At 34.7% G+C, this 15,513-nt stretch overlaps 1 protein-coding gene across 4 annotated transcripts in view; it reads right to left on the reverse strand.

Moving 5' to 3' along the window:
• The window catches only part of LOC136751178 (dachshund homolog 1), a 184,180-nt gene that overhangs the window by 109,130 nt on the left and 59,537 nt on the right, over nucleotides 1-15,513 (reverse strand). For all 4 annotated transcript variants that reach the window (XM_066706556.1, XM_066706555.1, XM_066706558.1 and 1 more), the window contains exon 2: nucleotides 2,795-2,910. In XM_066706556.1, the coding sequence (XP_066562653.1) occupies nucleotides 2,795-2,910 (116 nt within the window). The remainder of the gene's footprint in view (nucleotides 1-2,794; nucleotides 2,911-15,513) is intronic.

Raw genomic sequence — 15,513 nt, forward strand, 5'->3', positions numbered from 1 at the left:
GCAAATTGCTGATTGCTGGTTAAAGACCAAGAATAAAGAGCACTGTCTTTCCAAAGGGAACAGTTAAAAATTGATTATGTCCTCAGTGCGTTAAAGTTATTTAAAATAAAATGTTTGCATGTAAAAGTAATATTACACACATTCGTAATAGCTTTGCACAGCACTAGTATTTTACGAAGCCTAGAGGTATTATTAAAATATATTGTATAAATCAGTAGGCTTACTTGGTATGATCCCTAATTATTCAAAGACACAATTAAAAATTTCAAGCAGTTGTATCTGCTGAATCGAAACAAGCATTGCTGGTACAGACTCCAGCATGCCTCTGAAACTGTCAGCATTAAACCAGCTACAAAGGAAGAACAAAAGGGAAAGCAACACTTTCTATTATACCATTAGTTGAAATAAAACACGCTGAAGGCTAACTTGAAGCACAAATGGTTATTGTTGATTCTTGTGGCAATGAGCTTATTTTAACATCAGCAGTGCCTATGTACATACAGAACTGAAGTGGATTTAATCAGGCTAATTATAACACACTCAAGGCATAATGCAACTTCTAATGAAATAATCTGAGAAATGAAGACAGTAAAGCTCTGAGTTTAAAGTCATTTCAATCCATAATTTATTTATTTTTTTACTTTTTTCAAAAAGAAATTTGCATGACTTTTTTTTTTTTTTTAATTATAGATTTAAGTTTTACAAAGTCATTTGATTGCCGTATACATAGTTAAGGTGCAATTGCCAGGTTTTGCATGCCAGAGAAAGTAAAGTGTCCTTTGTTTTATATATATATAAATTCACTTATATATATATATATATATATATATATATAGGCCTATTCTATACCTTAAGCACACAAAAGTGAATGGATAGTGTATATCTAGTGGAAACCACTTTACATTGAAGAGAAAGCGTGCCTATTAAAGGCCTTAAAGGTCTTTTTTGCTGCTTCTCCTTGGGCCCCCAGGAGAATGTAGTTTTATGGGCCCTGCTACCATATCACTGTTAGTTTCAGTACTTTCACTTTATCTCACAGCCAGTGGCTCCTGCTAACCTGCTCTAATAACACAGATCAGCAAATGTTTGCTTAAGCTTTCTTTTTTATAATGTTCTAGCAAGAGGTTTGTGCAAAAAGAGTCTACGAAAGCCATGTAAGTTATGTAGAACAAAGAGAGAGGAAAAAAACATCAATCAATTTCTACAGGGCGGGGGAGGAGGGTGCCATTCACGTTAAAGAGAGAATATTCTCATTTACATTTGTCATGCTCAAAAGACTGCAAATCCTTTTATTCTGTTTAGCAACAAGTTGTGTAATCTTGGGTTTGCTGCTTGTCATGTTTCTGCGCCACATAATGTGTGACAGCCCGTTTTCCGTTTTAAGGTGATTTCAAAACTAAACGCACAGAAAAAGAAGAAAAAAAACACGTGATGCTTGAACTACTGTTTTTGTAAACAGTTGTACACTGATTACGCAAACACTGGCTTAGTGTTTCAACATTAAAAATAGCAAATTGCATATCAGTATTAGTTATTTTTTGTTTGTTTGTGTTTGATTTGTGTTTGCTTGTTCTGAATCTCTCACATTACACAAAATTTTAGAACTACACACAATGCATTTTGAAAACTGATATCAATACTGTGTTTCCCCTATGGGTAGAACATGACCCTTTGTTCAGATACAATAGAAAGAAAAAACCCTGTAGTAAGAAGTGGGTTACCCTCTGAGAGGCAGTGATACTTTAACTTCACTACAATTGAGAGCGAATGTTCAGGACAGATCTTTGAACTTTTCAGATGCAGGACGAAACTGTATATAAGAAGAAAAACATGTTTAAAGTTATCTGTGTATGTTGTGTAATTCCTACAGTATTATAAGCAGTGCTAATGTCAAGGTCTTGAGTTTCAAAGAATAAGTGAAGAACGTGTACAACTAGATGAAAATTATCTTTAGAGTAATTCTATCAATCCATTCCAATAGATTTAGAAGGGTCTCTTGCGTGGGAAGGATTTGCCTTTTAAGATTATGAAGACTTTAAACGTACAGTTTAACATATCCAAACCAGAACCTCTTTTATGATATGCTGCTCTCCCCACATGCCCTGACCTGAACCATATTGAAAAGATGCAGGATGATCTTGAAAGGAGAAAAAAGGAAAGTGTACAACCAGCATAAATGTGCCCTAGAAGATGCTTAGGATAGAAACGACAAAAGCAGAGGCACGTGTGGTCCGACACCCTTTTCAGACTCCTTGGAGCACCTATTCCACACACCTCCACCAGCAGAGCCACAAACCCACAAATCCAAAAGGCCGGTCCTCAGACTCAGGGGTCTGATACCAAGTTCAGAGAGGGATGACGTCACCATAACGAGCTCATAGACTATAAACCTCGTTAGTCTAAGGTTTTGTGATTAAGTGCACTGAATATGTGCAGCTGTGATCACAAAAAACAAGTAATATTTTTAAGTGAAAAAAAAGCTAAAGAATTATATTCTATTTTCTTTTGAGAAATCCCCACATCTATAGTATGTGCAGATGTTTCCTTTCCTAGTTATATTTATTCAGGATTGTTCAAATGACCCTTTCACTGTGACCACCAGCTTATTAACAAAACAACAAAAAATCAAGCCACTTGTATGCTTCCCAAAGAAAATAGATAGTTTTCAGTGTAATTCTTTATTTGGTGTGTCAGATTGCCATTTGGGATCACTGGGCTGCAATGAAGACCAGAGTATCCTCTCAGGCAGGTTGGGGGGCGAGGGGAGGGTTCCTGAGGAGAGGGGCACATTTACCTGTGGGAGGAATGATTCCCGGTGACATGAGGCCGGGTACAGTGTGTGGCATGATGTGTGGGTTCTCTGGAGACGTGACACTCTGTGTTCTCTTTGGAGGCCTCCCGGGTCTTGAGCTAAAATCCAAATAAAGTGGGAAAAGAGAAAAAAAAAATTCATTGTCAACATTTGGAATGCTGTCCTTAAGACAATTTTATTGAAAGAACTAACATGTTCTGTAAATAAATTTATTTCAAGGACAGTTGCTTTTGCAGTTAGATGTAATAGACTTCCATTACTAATTAGATTACATGCTGAATTCATTTCCTTCATTGAAGATCAACCGCTTTTGATGCATAATTCATAGCCTGCACCTCGTTACCTGCTCCTTGGTATTAATATCCAGACACTATTTGAATTGCCTCGTTTGCATATGCTAAAATTCAGCATGCAGCTTTCAGCTTGAAAATTACATGTTAACTTGTAATAATTATTGCAGTCAGGCTGCTATTGATTTATGAGACTTTTAAAAACCAAATATGTGTAGTTCTTGTAATGAATGATATTTTAAGGTTCTTCAGGAAATTAAAAGGCAATGGCCGCCTAAGGAAATGTTCTGCTTGTTTGATTTAATACTACAGTTAGCTGGAAGGTGGTATGAAAGAGTGATTCAGACCTGTAGTACATTTCTGATGATATGTTTTATTACTTCACACGACTGGCCCAGTATCTACATGATAAACGACAATACATGCCTAATCTGGTGGAAAAGGTCTCTAAAGTGTCTTCATTTTCATTCTTTCTTAAAGATTATGAACTTAAATGCATTTCTGCATGTGTGCATTTTCAATGGTAAAAAAAGAGACGAAAATTAACTCTTTGGAATCAAGGTTTGGTTTCGGAATCAAACATAAGAAGAGGTTCATTTCAAACCAAAACTCCATGTTTACAGATTCACACACGGACAAGCTATGATTAAAAACCTTTGAGTTCTGTATGTGCGCTAAAATGCTAGAAAGCAACCAGCAATTACAGGTAATAAAAATGCATTTAAGTATTAATGCTATCTTCAGCACTACTTTTCTGGCAGCAAATTCCACATTTTAAACATACAATAATAATAATAATAATAATAATAATAATAATAATAATAATAATAATAATAATGTGAATGAATTGATTATTTCTGAAATGTGAGTTCCTGTTGAGAAACACCCTTCCTGAGAGGCCAGTGAGTGTAATGTATCATCTCCTTTATACACAAACATACACATGGTACACATACATCTCTTATTAACAGCTTAAACAAATGGCTAATGTTTTTTATTAAATAATTACATAAAAACATGCAATATGCAAAAACAGCAACAAAACCATGGTCACTTGCTACATCCTTTCATTTAATAGAACCCTAGTGCTGAGATATTTATAGTCCCCCCATATGGTTCAGCTTCAAATAAACAGAAATGCACATAAATTATATCAGCCGCTGGAAAGTCCTGCAGATTAATACAAGTCACTGTTAAATGGAATAATTCTGATTTCACTTCCCACCATTTCAGGCCATGTGTTCTCACGCTAAACGGCAGCTTATTTCTGGGGTTTAATTTTGCAATGATATCACTGAAATGTATCGGATAGGAAGTGATGTGGATTTAGAAGGAATGCTCTAAAAAAAAAGTGGAAAGCTTTCTAAACGGACTATGACAATGAGTCACAAGATGGTCTGCTGCATAACAAGCTTTTTAAATGCTTATTGACTTTACAAATTATGAAAAACATAATCACACTTTAATGAGACTGGAACCCATTTACACAAAGCAGGCTTTTTTTAAGAAATGAAATTCTGACCTTTAAAATCTGAAAATGTATACAGAACATGTATTATTCTCTTTAGTTTTGTCCTGAAGCATCCTTTCGGAAATATTTGTTGTATTACATATTCTTTTACCATAAAGCACTTCTTTTCAACTAGAATGTTTCCAAATCAAACCTCATCCCTTTTTAGTGGTCAAGTTATCTGATGTTGTCACCCTTGTGAGAACATGTTTTCCGCAAATGAGAGCTAAACAACAAATGAGCCAGATCTCAACTGAGAGCGCCTCTGAAACATAATCTTTATTTCATAGAGACATCCTTTGATCCTATAGTGAAGATCACAGATAAGATTTCTCTGCTAACACTTTGACTGTCTTCAGCAGAATTATTTACTAAAGTCCCCAGTAGAGGTATTTGATGGTGAAAGCATTTTAAACAAAACAAAAAATGAAGGAATCCAAACTTCTAGATTTTTGTCTGGAAAATACATTTTGTATGAATAGAAAACATGACCTTATCTATTACTAATTACATTGTTGCGTTTTTCTTTTTTTCTTGAATCAAGTATGTTTATTTTAGGGATGCATACATATACATTCCAGTAAACAGTGAGATTCTGCTAATTCATAAAATGCTAAATATATTGTTTTAATCACTTTTAGAATCAGCTATTAGACTAATATTAGCAGGATCTGCAAGGAACCCACACCCACCCACAAATTAGATGGACCAAGCTCCTTCACCTACGACCAATCAAGACTCATACAACCACAGTCAAAGTCACTGTATCTCATGTGAAAGCCCAGGGGGAGAGGCTCTTCAATCATCTGTTCATTTGCCACAGAACTGTGTTTGCAGGGTGGAGTACTGTGCTTTATTTTATTATTAGAGCATTACTGATTTTATGTAAATTCTGCGTTGTTATAGGTTAAAGTTTAAGTAAACACAAAAGCTATTCAGTAAATGGCACAGGCTGAACCACTGACTCCCTAGCAAGTCATTGATCATGTTTGTGCCAGAAGTCCATATGTTTGTTGAGCTATTAGTCAGTGAAGAAATCATTCCTTATTTGTACATCTTTATCGTTTTAAAAATATAATTTTGTGGGAAAAACATAAAATCTTCCATGACTTTTTGGTTAAGTAAACCTCACAACACACAGTGTTGTTCTTTTTCCTTAGTATACTATACTACAAATGACCTTAGGGGACAAATGGCATTATCAGAGAATATTCATTGCAATTTGACCAACAAACCCAGAAACATCCTGGAGTGTTTTCCTGCTCTTAAGAGCCTCACAAAAGGTTTCCTATCTGTAGTTCAATTTGTGTTTGTGAGCAGGAATGATAAGCAAATTATGGACATGTAATTTATTAAATGCACAACATATTTTGGATTTGAAGACATCCTTCATACTCATAGTCTAACCAGACCTAGGCTGTATCCCATAACCTCATCAGGTGTTGTATGGTCCCTGAGCCTGCGAGATCCCACCACACTATGTTGGACAGGTATCTCCACAAGTTTGTTACTGGTAGAGAGGCAATCAATGGCTGCAATGTCCATCCACACATACATTGAAATTACATGTAAGGAAACTATAGACCCAAAAGGGCCGTGAGAATTTGAGGGTGGATGCAAATGGGACTATGAGCTGCACGTTGCTAATAAATATAATTGTAATTCCAGCTTGAGGTGAAATGTATAGTAAAATAACATATCTAAGAGGCTTTTAGATTAAACACATTTATCACATTCATTATAATATAATTAACTCTTCTGGATTAATAGTTGACTTCTATTTGACAAATGCTTAATGAAAACATTGAAATTAAACCAAATGTAAGGCTGCACCTTGTACTGCTTCTGTATTCCACATCGTATACATCAAAGAACAAGTGAAGAATTATTAGGAGTAATCGCTTGAGTTTTATAGAGAGAATTATAATGATTTACTTGATCAAAATGTAGGCTTAATGCACATTATTGGTATAATGCCATCTGTCATTCGGAAAGTTTGTAATCATCATCAAAACTGTTGAAAGTATTTTTTGAATCTATGCTTTATTTACTTTTTAAACCTCTTCCTACAGAGACGTGTGTGCAACTTAATTATTATTTGTGTTGGTGATTGCAAAAGACTGATGATAACACACATGAATCCGAGTAATTATTATTATTATTACTAACAGTTGTTTTTATTTTATTGAATTTATTGTTTAAATACAGAGACCTGGGGGGGGGATACCAAGTGAAACAAATCTACGTGTTTAACTAAAACAGCATCAGCAGTCCAACCATGAACATCTGTGCTTTCCTTCTGAGGCGATCAGAGGATATTCTCGTGTTTACACTATACATAATCGCTGGGTTTATATTCCTGACTTCAATTTAGGAAGAAATAGACCACACTTGCTCCAGGGTCCAGGGCAGCAATATGTTACAAATGCAGGATTTCTCCCTTTTTTGTTTTGTAACCATGGCAAAAGAAAATAGCAATGAACTTTCCCTGAACCTTGCTTCTTTTAATGGACTTGGTCCACGTTGACCCAGCAGTGCAAGTTGGAACCTGATACTATCGGATAGACTGCTGCTAAAGCAATCAGATTAAAGGCAAACTATACACTCCATTACAGTACCAATTTCAACACAACACAGCCATTAGAGCGCAACAGCCTATTTCTATTAATCATTCCTTCTATTTCTCCACCCTGTTTGTAGGAAACCTACAATTAAGTTAAACATTTAATAAAACACGAGTATGTCATACTACCTTTGATCTTCAACCAAACCCAGTGGTTTCACAGGGTTATAAGAAATATGTCAGATACCTAATCCTACAATGGTCATATTAACAGGCTATCTTTTGTGTTTGTTATTTGTAATTCCCTTTGTTTAGTTACAAAATAATTCTGTCATAACTAATTTTGTATTAACTATCTGGGCAGATAGGTTCAATAGATAGATTCATTTCCTTGCCTGAAACATTTTGCATTTCAGACAAAAAATAAACAAGGTATTTCAACACAGTGGTGGTGGTTTCAGGGCATTTCCTTTATTATGGTAGCCTCTATGCTTTATGGTGATTTTCACATCTTTTCTGTCCTTTAAAGAGTTTAAGGTATTTATCATGAGAACAATCTCTAAACTATCTCTCTTGATAGATAGCTCTTGTGTTACACAATCATTCTTTGCAGGGCCACAAATACTACAAACATAGTGCACTGTTGCTGACTTCTAGGGCTTTGAAATTTAATACAAATTCATTAAACTGTAGAGTTGGGTTTATATAGCAGCAGCATTAAGTTTTAAACTGGTTGTTGTTTAGCTTGGAGTGGTCCACATCCTAAATGTATACCACCACTGTCTTTCTCTTCAGTTTTAAAACAGAAAAGCCCACAAACTTCCATTATGCTTCTACTTCTCTAAATAAAGGCTTTCCCAGCATACCGCCAATCAGACCTTATAAAATATTAACTCAATGTCATTGCCCTTTTAAAATCTCTCACCTAGAATTCCCTAATTGTTCCTTTTCTTTATCTCTCCGTACCAGAGAGTAAATAAATTAACAAAATAGCTTTTATCGCACAGAATAACCTTTTAACTGAGGGATTATCGCTGGTTTATTTTTCATTTCTTTTACAGCAGATAGCAGTGCATGCCTCATTGATTAGTTTGCTGAGGTGGTGACCAGCAATGAAAACAAGGTCTTTCTGATATTACCAGGAAGTAAAGACTTTTTCTTTTATTTTTTTATTTTTGTGTAATACAGTACAAAAAGTAAAAAAAAAAAAAAGCTATTGCGGAAATCTCAGATTTTTGTTTTTTTGTTCTGGGGTACAGAAAGGGTTTATTTATTAATGTTTAGACAAATTAAGTTTTAGCTGTAATGTACACAGCTCCCAAGAGGTGTTATCTGTGTTTGCTGAAGAACAAGGATAAAATATGTCTTTTATAAACAACCATTTACAATAAGTCAGATAAGATAATGCTTTTAGAACAAAGCCATTATGCAATAAGTTAACTCAGATACAAGATGTATAATATTAGCTTTAGTATATTTAAAGACACTTGTTTAAAAAAAGTTTCTGAGTTACTATGTTGTTGTAAATGTCTGAAACATTGGAGACATTACATTTTTTCATTAACACAGGTTTACAAAGTTGGATTTCTGTTTACATTGTGTTACATCAGTGTATAATATAGTAATTAATTAAAGTACTAGTGTTAGTAATACCTTCTGTTGTCTTGTTTACCATCAAATTTTCTTGTGCTCTTGTACAGATGAGACAGAATTACATTTTCTGTGTTAGAATAACAGAAAAACACTGCAACCATGTTTATTTTTGTTCTTGTATATAGCAATCATGCAGAGAATTTCACAGACATACTTATTCAGTCTATTTATATTACAGTACCTCCAAGCAAATGAAAAGATCACGGAAAAAGGTCAAACAGTGATACATAACAGGCTATTATGCTCCCTTTACAGTATTTATCAATTCTTACTGTGATCTCTTTATCAACAAGTTGATTTGCATTGAGCTGCTGTTGGTTTATCTCAATCAGCTTTCCCTCGCACCTGTCAAATGTTCCTTCACCCAGGTAGCTGTAGCTGTGTTATCAGATAGAGATAGATGGATTATGTGTAAGCACTTTATATAAAAACCTTCTTGGTTTTTATTACCAAGAACAGCTGCTTCCTGTGGTAAACTCTTTACTTTTGTTCTGAACAATAAATGAGATCAAATGCAGAAAATCAAAGGGGAAAAGTTACCTTAAGCTCTACAGACCTTTTAATGCTTCCTACAAATCCCTCAACAGCCTTAAACTAGCTTGTTACATTTAGACCAAATATAAAAGTAACAAAGTGGGTAAGTGCTCTTTCCGTTCCCTTTTGTAGCCGTATCTTTATTGATAAAAACAGGTGAGCAGGAACATTACAATGTTTTGTCTGTGTTAAAGGAACTACTTGAGGGCCTTTTTTTTTTTTTTTTTTTTTTTTTTTTACGTTCTTGGCCTACTAAACATATTGTTAGAATACAAAATGTAGACATTTCCGACATAAATCTATTTCTACATCTAAGCAACAATCATTATAAATCTACTTTAGATTTAATTAAAGATGGCTAGCTCAAAACAAAAGCAGTTTGTAAATGAATCTTTAACAGCTGGTTCCTGTTTTATTAATTCAGTTTGAACAAGTAGATAGAAATGATAATGCCAAACTGATCAAGAAAAATGTAACAGTTGTGTGAAATTGTAAAGATGATAAATACATGCAATACATTTAAGCCTACATTATAAACATGCAGTTTAGCAAATACATACGTTGAAATGGTCCTGTGTGTGTGTGTATATATATATATATATATATATATATATATATATATATATATATATATCTCAAAATAATCTGTCTTAAAGATCTTTAACATATATGTATATACCACACACACAGAGAAAGAGATAGATACACTGAATCGGCATTGTCAAGTAATGATGCATTATATATATATATATAAAAACATAATGCATCATTACTAGACAAAGCTGATTGCGTTATTGTATTCACTAATTATAAGGCCCAAGAATTATTTTGTATCACTTCTATTACCACTAATAAGAAGTGAACAGACTTTGTACATCATGGGAATTGATGAAGAATGCCTAATTGGTTGACTTTTTTCATTCCTAATGGACAATATTCTTAATTAAACAGATACTGTACCAAATGTTATGAATCAGATATGGCTAAAAGTAAATGCAGTTAATCAAATGTATTAAAATTAGCAGTTCCAGGAAAGTCAAAATGAGATTTGTAGATATGATTTTTTTCAATATTTATTAATTGCAGTCCCTTTGGTTAACAAAACAGAACAGGTCTTATCTTCATATTCTAAGGAAATTTCATCTAACTGGTTTGACTGATCTCTCATTTTCATGAACTGCAATGCATGTGAAACAAGTCTTCAAAAACAAGGCTTTAAAAACTTACTAGTCAGGGTGCCTTTGAGGATATTTAATTAAAATCTAATCCTGCATTCATTAAGGCTCACATAAATTAAGCTGTCATTCATAAGATTTATGGATTCTCATTTGCATATTGCATACAATTCATCAATTACTCAAGTATGAAAGGAGCACATTTCCCTTGGAGCTGCCTGCTACCCTGCCAACATTTGAAATGAGAGAAAGAGCAAGACTGTCAGCCATTCGAACAAACTTTCCTCAGAATGTCTGCTCCTTGATTAATCTAATTTTCTAGCCATCCCTTACAAGATTTTACAACAGTCCAGCTGCAGTTTTCAATTATTTCTCCTGTCTTCACAACAAACTTTCACGTTGTTTTTTTGGAGCTGCAGAATGTAGTGGTGATTATTATATGTTAATGATTTGGACCAGTTGTTTTCATTATGTTATATTTTTCAATAAGCATCCTGTGAAGAAATTGCTTTGTTACACATTTAAAGAGTTTGCTCTTATGAGCTTATGTGCATTAAATGATTTTAATCACATACTTACAATATGAATAGTCCTAAAGTACTTTGTAAAGGGAATGTGGAAACACCAGTTTCTAATATATTACCTTCACTCATCAAATGAAACATTAAGCCATCTTTGGTCTTTATCTGGCTATTTCTACACGGAGATGGGTTTAAATTGAAAGGAAAATCGTATTTTAAAGTGCCAGTGCTGTAACACAAACAACCTCCATAGAATAATAATGTGTTTCCTGTCCAATTTCAGCCCCTAAGTATTTTGACAGACTGAAACTGGAAAAGGTACGGCCAAGCAAATAAAATCTCCCTTTTGGAGACTCCAAGAGCTTAACAAAACCCTGCATGAATATCTGAAGAATTCTGGAGGAATAAACAGATAAACTCTCAAAGTTTAATCAGAAGCATAAAATCATTAATATGCCAGATTAATAAATGGTCTACCATGTATCCAAAAAGACTCGGTCAACTCTACTTTTTTCACGTGTCCTGGCATTTCTTAAATTTCATCAAGTGATTATTGATTTGCATCTTTATTGTCCTATATTTTTCAGTTGCCCTTTGCCCTTGTCAGGTGCTCCAACATAAGTAGCCTAAATAATGCCACGTGTATACAATAACATAGACTACAATATTTTGTTCTATTGTAACTTAGCTTTTAATTTTACTTAACAGGATGTTGAAATTATTATTATTATTATTATTATTATTATTATTAATGTAGGTATATTTTAAATTGTTAATGTATTACAATACTTGATTGATTTTACTATAATCTCTTTTGAGTCACTGTTATTTGGATTTGTGAATAAAATCAATTTATTTTCAAGGAAATGTTTTTCATTTATCTGAAATATACAATAAAAGGAAACTCCACTACGAATAAAAAATATGTCTGTGTTTAAAAGGAACGTTTCTTCGTACAGATATAGATATAATTGCAAGATGAACTGTTAATGTACCTGCTTTGTGGTGTGTTTTATCAGCATTAAACATAGTTTACATATCAAGCTTTTGCAACATTGCCATAAACAGGCAGCATTAACCTCTGTGTAATGTGCTCAATGCTAACACAACAGACAAAGACAAACTTGTCCTGGTAAAAAGATTATTTTCAAATTAAATCCCAAATCCTGGCAGAAGAATACACAGGCTTTAAGAAATGAAAACTAACTAAGCCTTCCTGAAGGATATTTAATCTGTTCCCCATAGTAAGGAATCTGAATAACAGAAATAAAGCTCTGATTTATTAATCTACTCCATTATTTTCAGGATATTGAGGCAAAAAAAAAAAAGATAGCCTTGATTATTAAAATCTGGCATGCTTTTAATTGGCATACTTACTGGAATATCAAGATAAAGCCAAATAATAAAATAATTCCCAAATTATTTTTTAATCGATAAAAGATCTTGGTTACTAATCAATTACACTATTGTGGGGAAGCAGGACTGATCAATAACTTTGATTGATAAGATTCAGAAATATATAAATGGTACATGCACAATGTTCTTTGCATTTTTTCTTTATAAGTGTGAGAGTTTTATACTTAAACCTCTGGAAAATGATTGCCATAAAAGATGACTCTTGTTATTCATTTCAGGGACTTGAAGATCAAACTACAAAAGGTAAAGAAGATTCTAATTTAAGTCCGACAGGAACCTGCTTTGTACAGTCTGTTTATTTTCAAGCTACCAAATGGTTACAAGAAAAGGCAGCAATGTGTGGTCACATCATTAGCTCCTACAATAATTAGAAAGGAAAAAAATATCCTCACTGAGACAAACACACTTTATGTACAAGTTAAACAGGAAGTCCTTGATGATTAACATTAATTGGACCACGCATCAGAATCCTGTGTGAAACATTAAACAAAAATTATCTGCTGTTTATGCTCTTTTTCCTTTTTAATAATTAATGAAATGTAAATAATCGAGGGAGTCCACAGTGCTTCATATTGGGAGAGGAAGAGAGATGTTTACATAATACTAGGAACCTCTATGGAAAGAGGTTATGAATCTGCCCCATTTTCCCTGTTCAAAGTCAGAAATAATGGTGCCTGCTCCCCAGAGCCTTCGCTGCAAGAACTGTTTGCATATTTAGTTATTGTTTACGCTGCTCCAGTCATCTGCTGAAGTTCATTCTAATGTGGCCCTGATCAATTCTGCCAGCTGTGCTTAAATGCTGTTTACAATAATAGCATCACAGTGCATTTTTATTCAGAAACAACAGTTCTGACAGCACCTCTGCACACTCACAAGAAAATTTGTACACCGTAAATAACAATCAAAGTGAAACTCTTAAGTAGAACATTAGGGATCTGTCGGTATATCTTCATGATCCTTTCAAAGGCACCTTTGACTGCGTTCACAGACAATGCATATTTATGAAGGGAGAATGCAAGGGCTCGACGCAGTTCGCATCCCCCTCCGTATATATGCGAGAAATCGGGGGATGAGACTCGACTAGGTACATTGACACACAGAACAGCCGGCTGAAGTACAAAAAAAAGACATACACAAACAAAATCCCTTTGCTCTCCTATTTAGACTCTTGTAAGAAGGATTAATTGAGAGTGGCATAAAAGTTTACTTTCATTCCCTCTGACAGATTGGCCATCCACAGCCAAACACATAGGGATGCTTGATAGAACCTGGAACATTTAAACCTGGCTAATAACAATTACTACAGACAAGGCTCATCTGGTCTCTGACCTAAGTGAGGGCATTGTGCTTCTTGCTAAGTAAATTACCACTATACTCCTCAAAGCTGGCGATGCTATTTAAAGGCCTCATAAGAAAAAGTGCTCCTTCAAGCCGTGAAAGCATATTGTTGAACTCAGCAAATCTAGGTGAAACTGTTAGTGTCCTCCCACAAAATTATATAATTTTTAATGTATGGCTTCACTTTATAGACATAAATCCTCAGCAAGATATCACCCGAGTTTTCTGATAAATTGTTTGCAACATTCTAGAGACTAAACCCCTCAATTCTACCTTCTAATAACTCTGAGGCACTGGAGATGTGACAGTATGATGAATATCACAACAGACAGCTCCAATATGGCACAATTTTACCAGATCAATATCTCACTGCAATATAAGAAAAAAGGAGCTGATATTAGTCTACACAGTGTATTACAGATGAGGTACATTTCTTCTTTCTGCACTCATGCTGAACCTGAGCAATATTTCATAGATGTCTGAAATGGTTTACACACTCGTACGCGCGGTGGAAACTAATCATTGTTGCAGCATCTGTTTAAAATTATTATTGCACATAGAACTTAAAACTCCTTGTACAACATGAGCATGTACTTGGAAATAAGCTGTAACACTGAGCGTATGCATGATGTTCCAGTCAATTATTTATGAGGAACTGAAAAGTTTCATCATATGTTAATAAAAGATCATAATACTCATAAGGGATCTAAGCTCTTTAGAATAGTGTAAAGTGATTGTAAGATCCCAGATGCTTTTTAATAATTAAAAAAGGTTTTCCACAGCGTCCCAATCCATTTAATGGCACTGTGAGGATAAAGCCTTATAAACACTTGCAAACAGATTGCTTGAGTGATTACTTAACTAGAGAGTGTGTTTAGACAGCCGCATTGGCTAATGTTTTAACAGAAAAAAAAAATGGTTACTGGAGCATAAGAATGTCTTTCATTCGATAAAAAGAAATAATAATAAAGCATCACTTGAATGATTGCTTGCCGAGGTAACATAATTTGTAAATAGAGCAAGACTGAGACTCGTAATATTTCAATCCCCGGCATAAAACCACTGGAATGTTGTGCTTTTGATACTTTTCTCAAACAGGAGGCCCCTTAAAATATGGGTTAGGTGCAGCCTTGATCTGGAAAATAAAGATTAAAGGAAACAGCTCAGATCATTTTGTCGCCCACTAAAGAGGGGAAAGGAAACAAAAGTTCTTGCACCCCACAGGTGGCTTGTAGATACATGAGCAACATAAGGACCACCATCCGCCCTGTAGCTATGATGAAGAATATCAGGTGTCACCGGCCTACTTTGCTACAACTTTTTCCCTCATTCAGCTGTGTGGGTTGGCCACCTCAAGCACGGGGCTTCACGTTAGTCAGCTTGACCAAGAGAAAGCTCAAATCCCTCCAGAGTCATTACACAGGCCTCGCTGGAGCAGCCCTGGTCCCCTGTTTCTGCAGTAAAGGAATAAAGACATCAACTTAATGAAACAGGAAGCTTGTTTACGTGCCCTGTGGGAACGTCAGCGGTAGAAGGTGATGATAGGAGAACAAGAGCGGTTACGGGAATTACACCAGCTTTAGAATAACAATATAACCTAAAATCACTTCTAAAGCCACAGCTTTGAAGGGCTGTTGGCCTTACATTTTTTTTTTATCCCTGACATCAATGTCAAACGGCACTACTTGAAGGTATCCCCAC

This window comes from Amia ocellicauda, chromosome 6, assembly GCF_036373705.1.
Source record: "Amia ocellicauda isolate fAmiCal2 chromosome 6, fAmiCal2.hap1, whole genome shotgun sequence".
Lineage (NCBI taxonomy): Eukaryota > Metazoa > Chordata > Actinopteri > Amiiformes > Amiidae > Amia > Amia ocellicauda.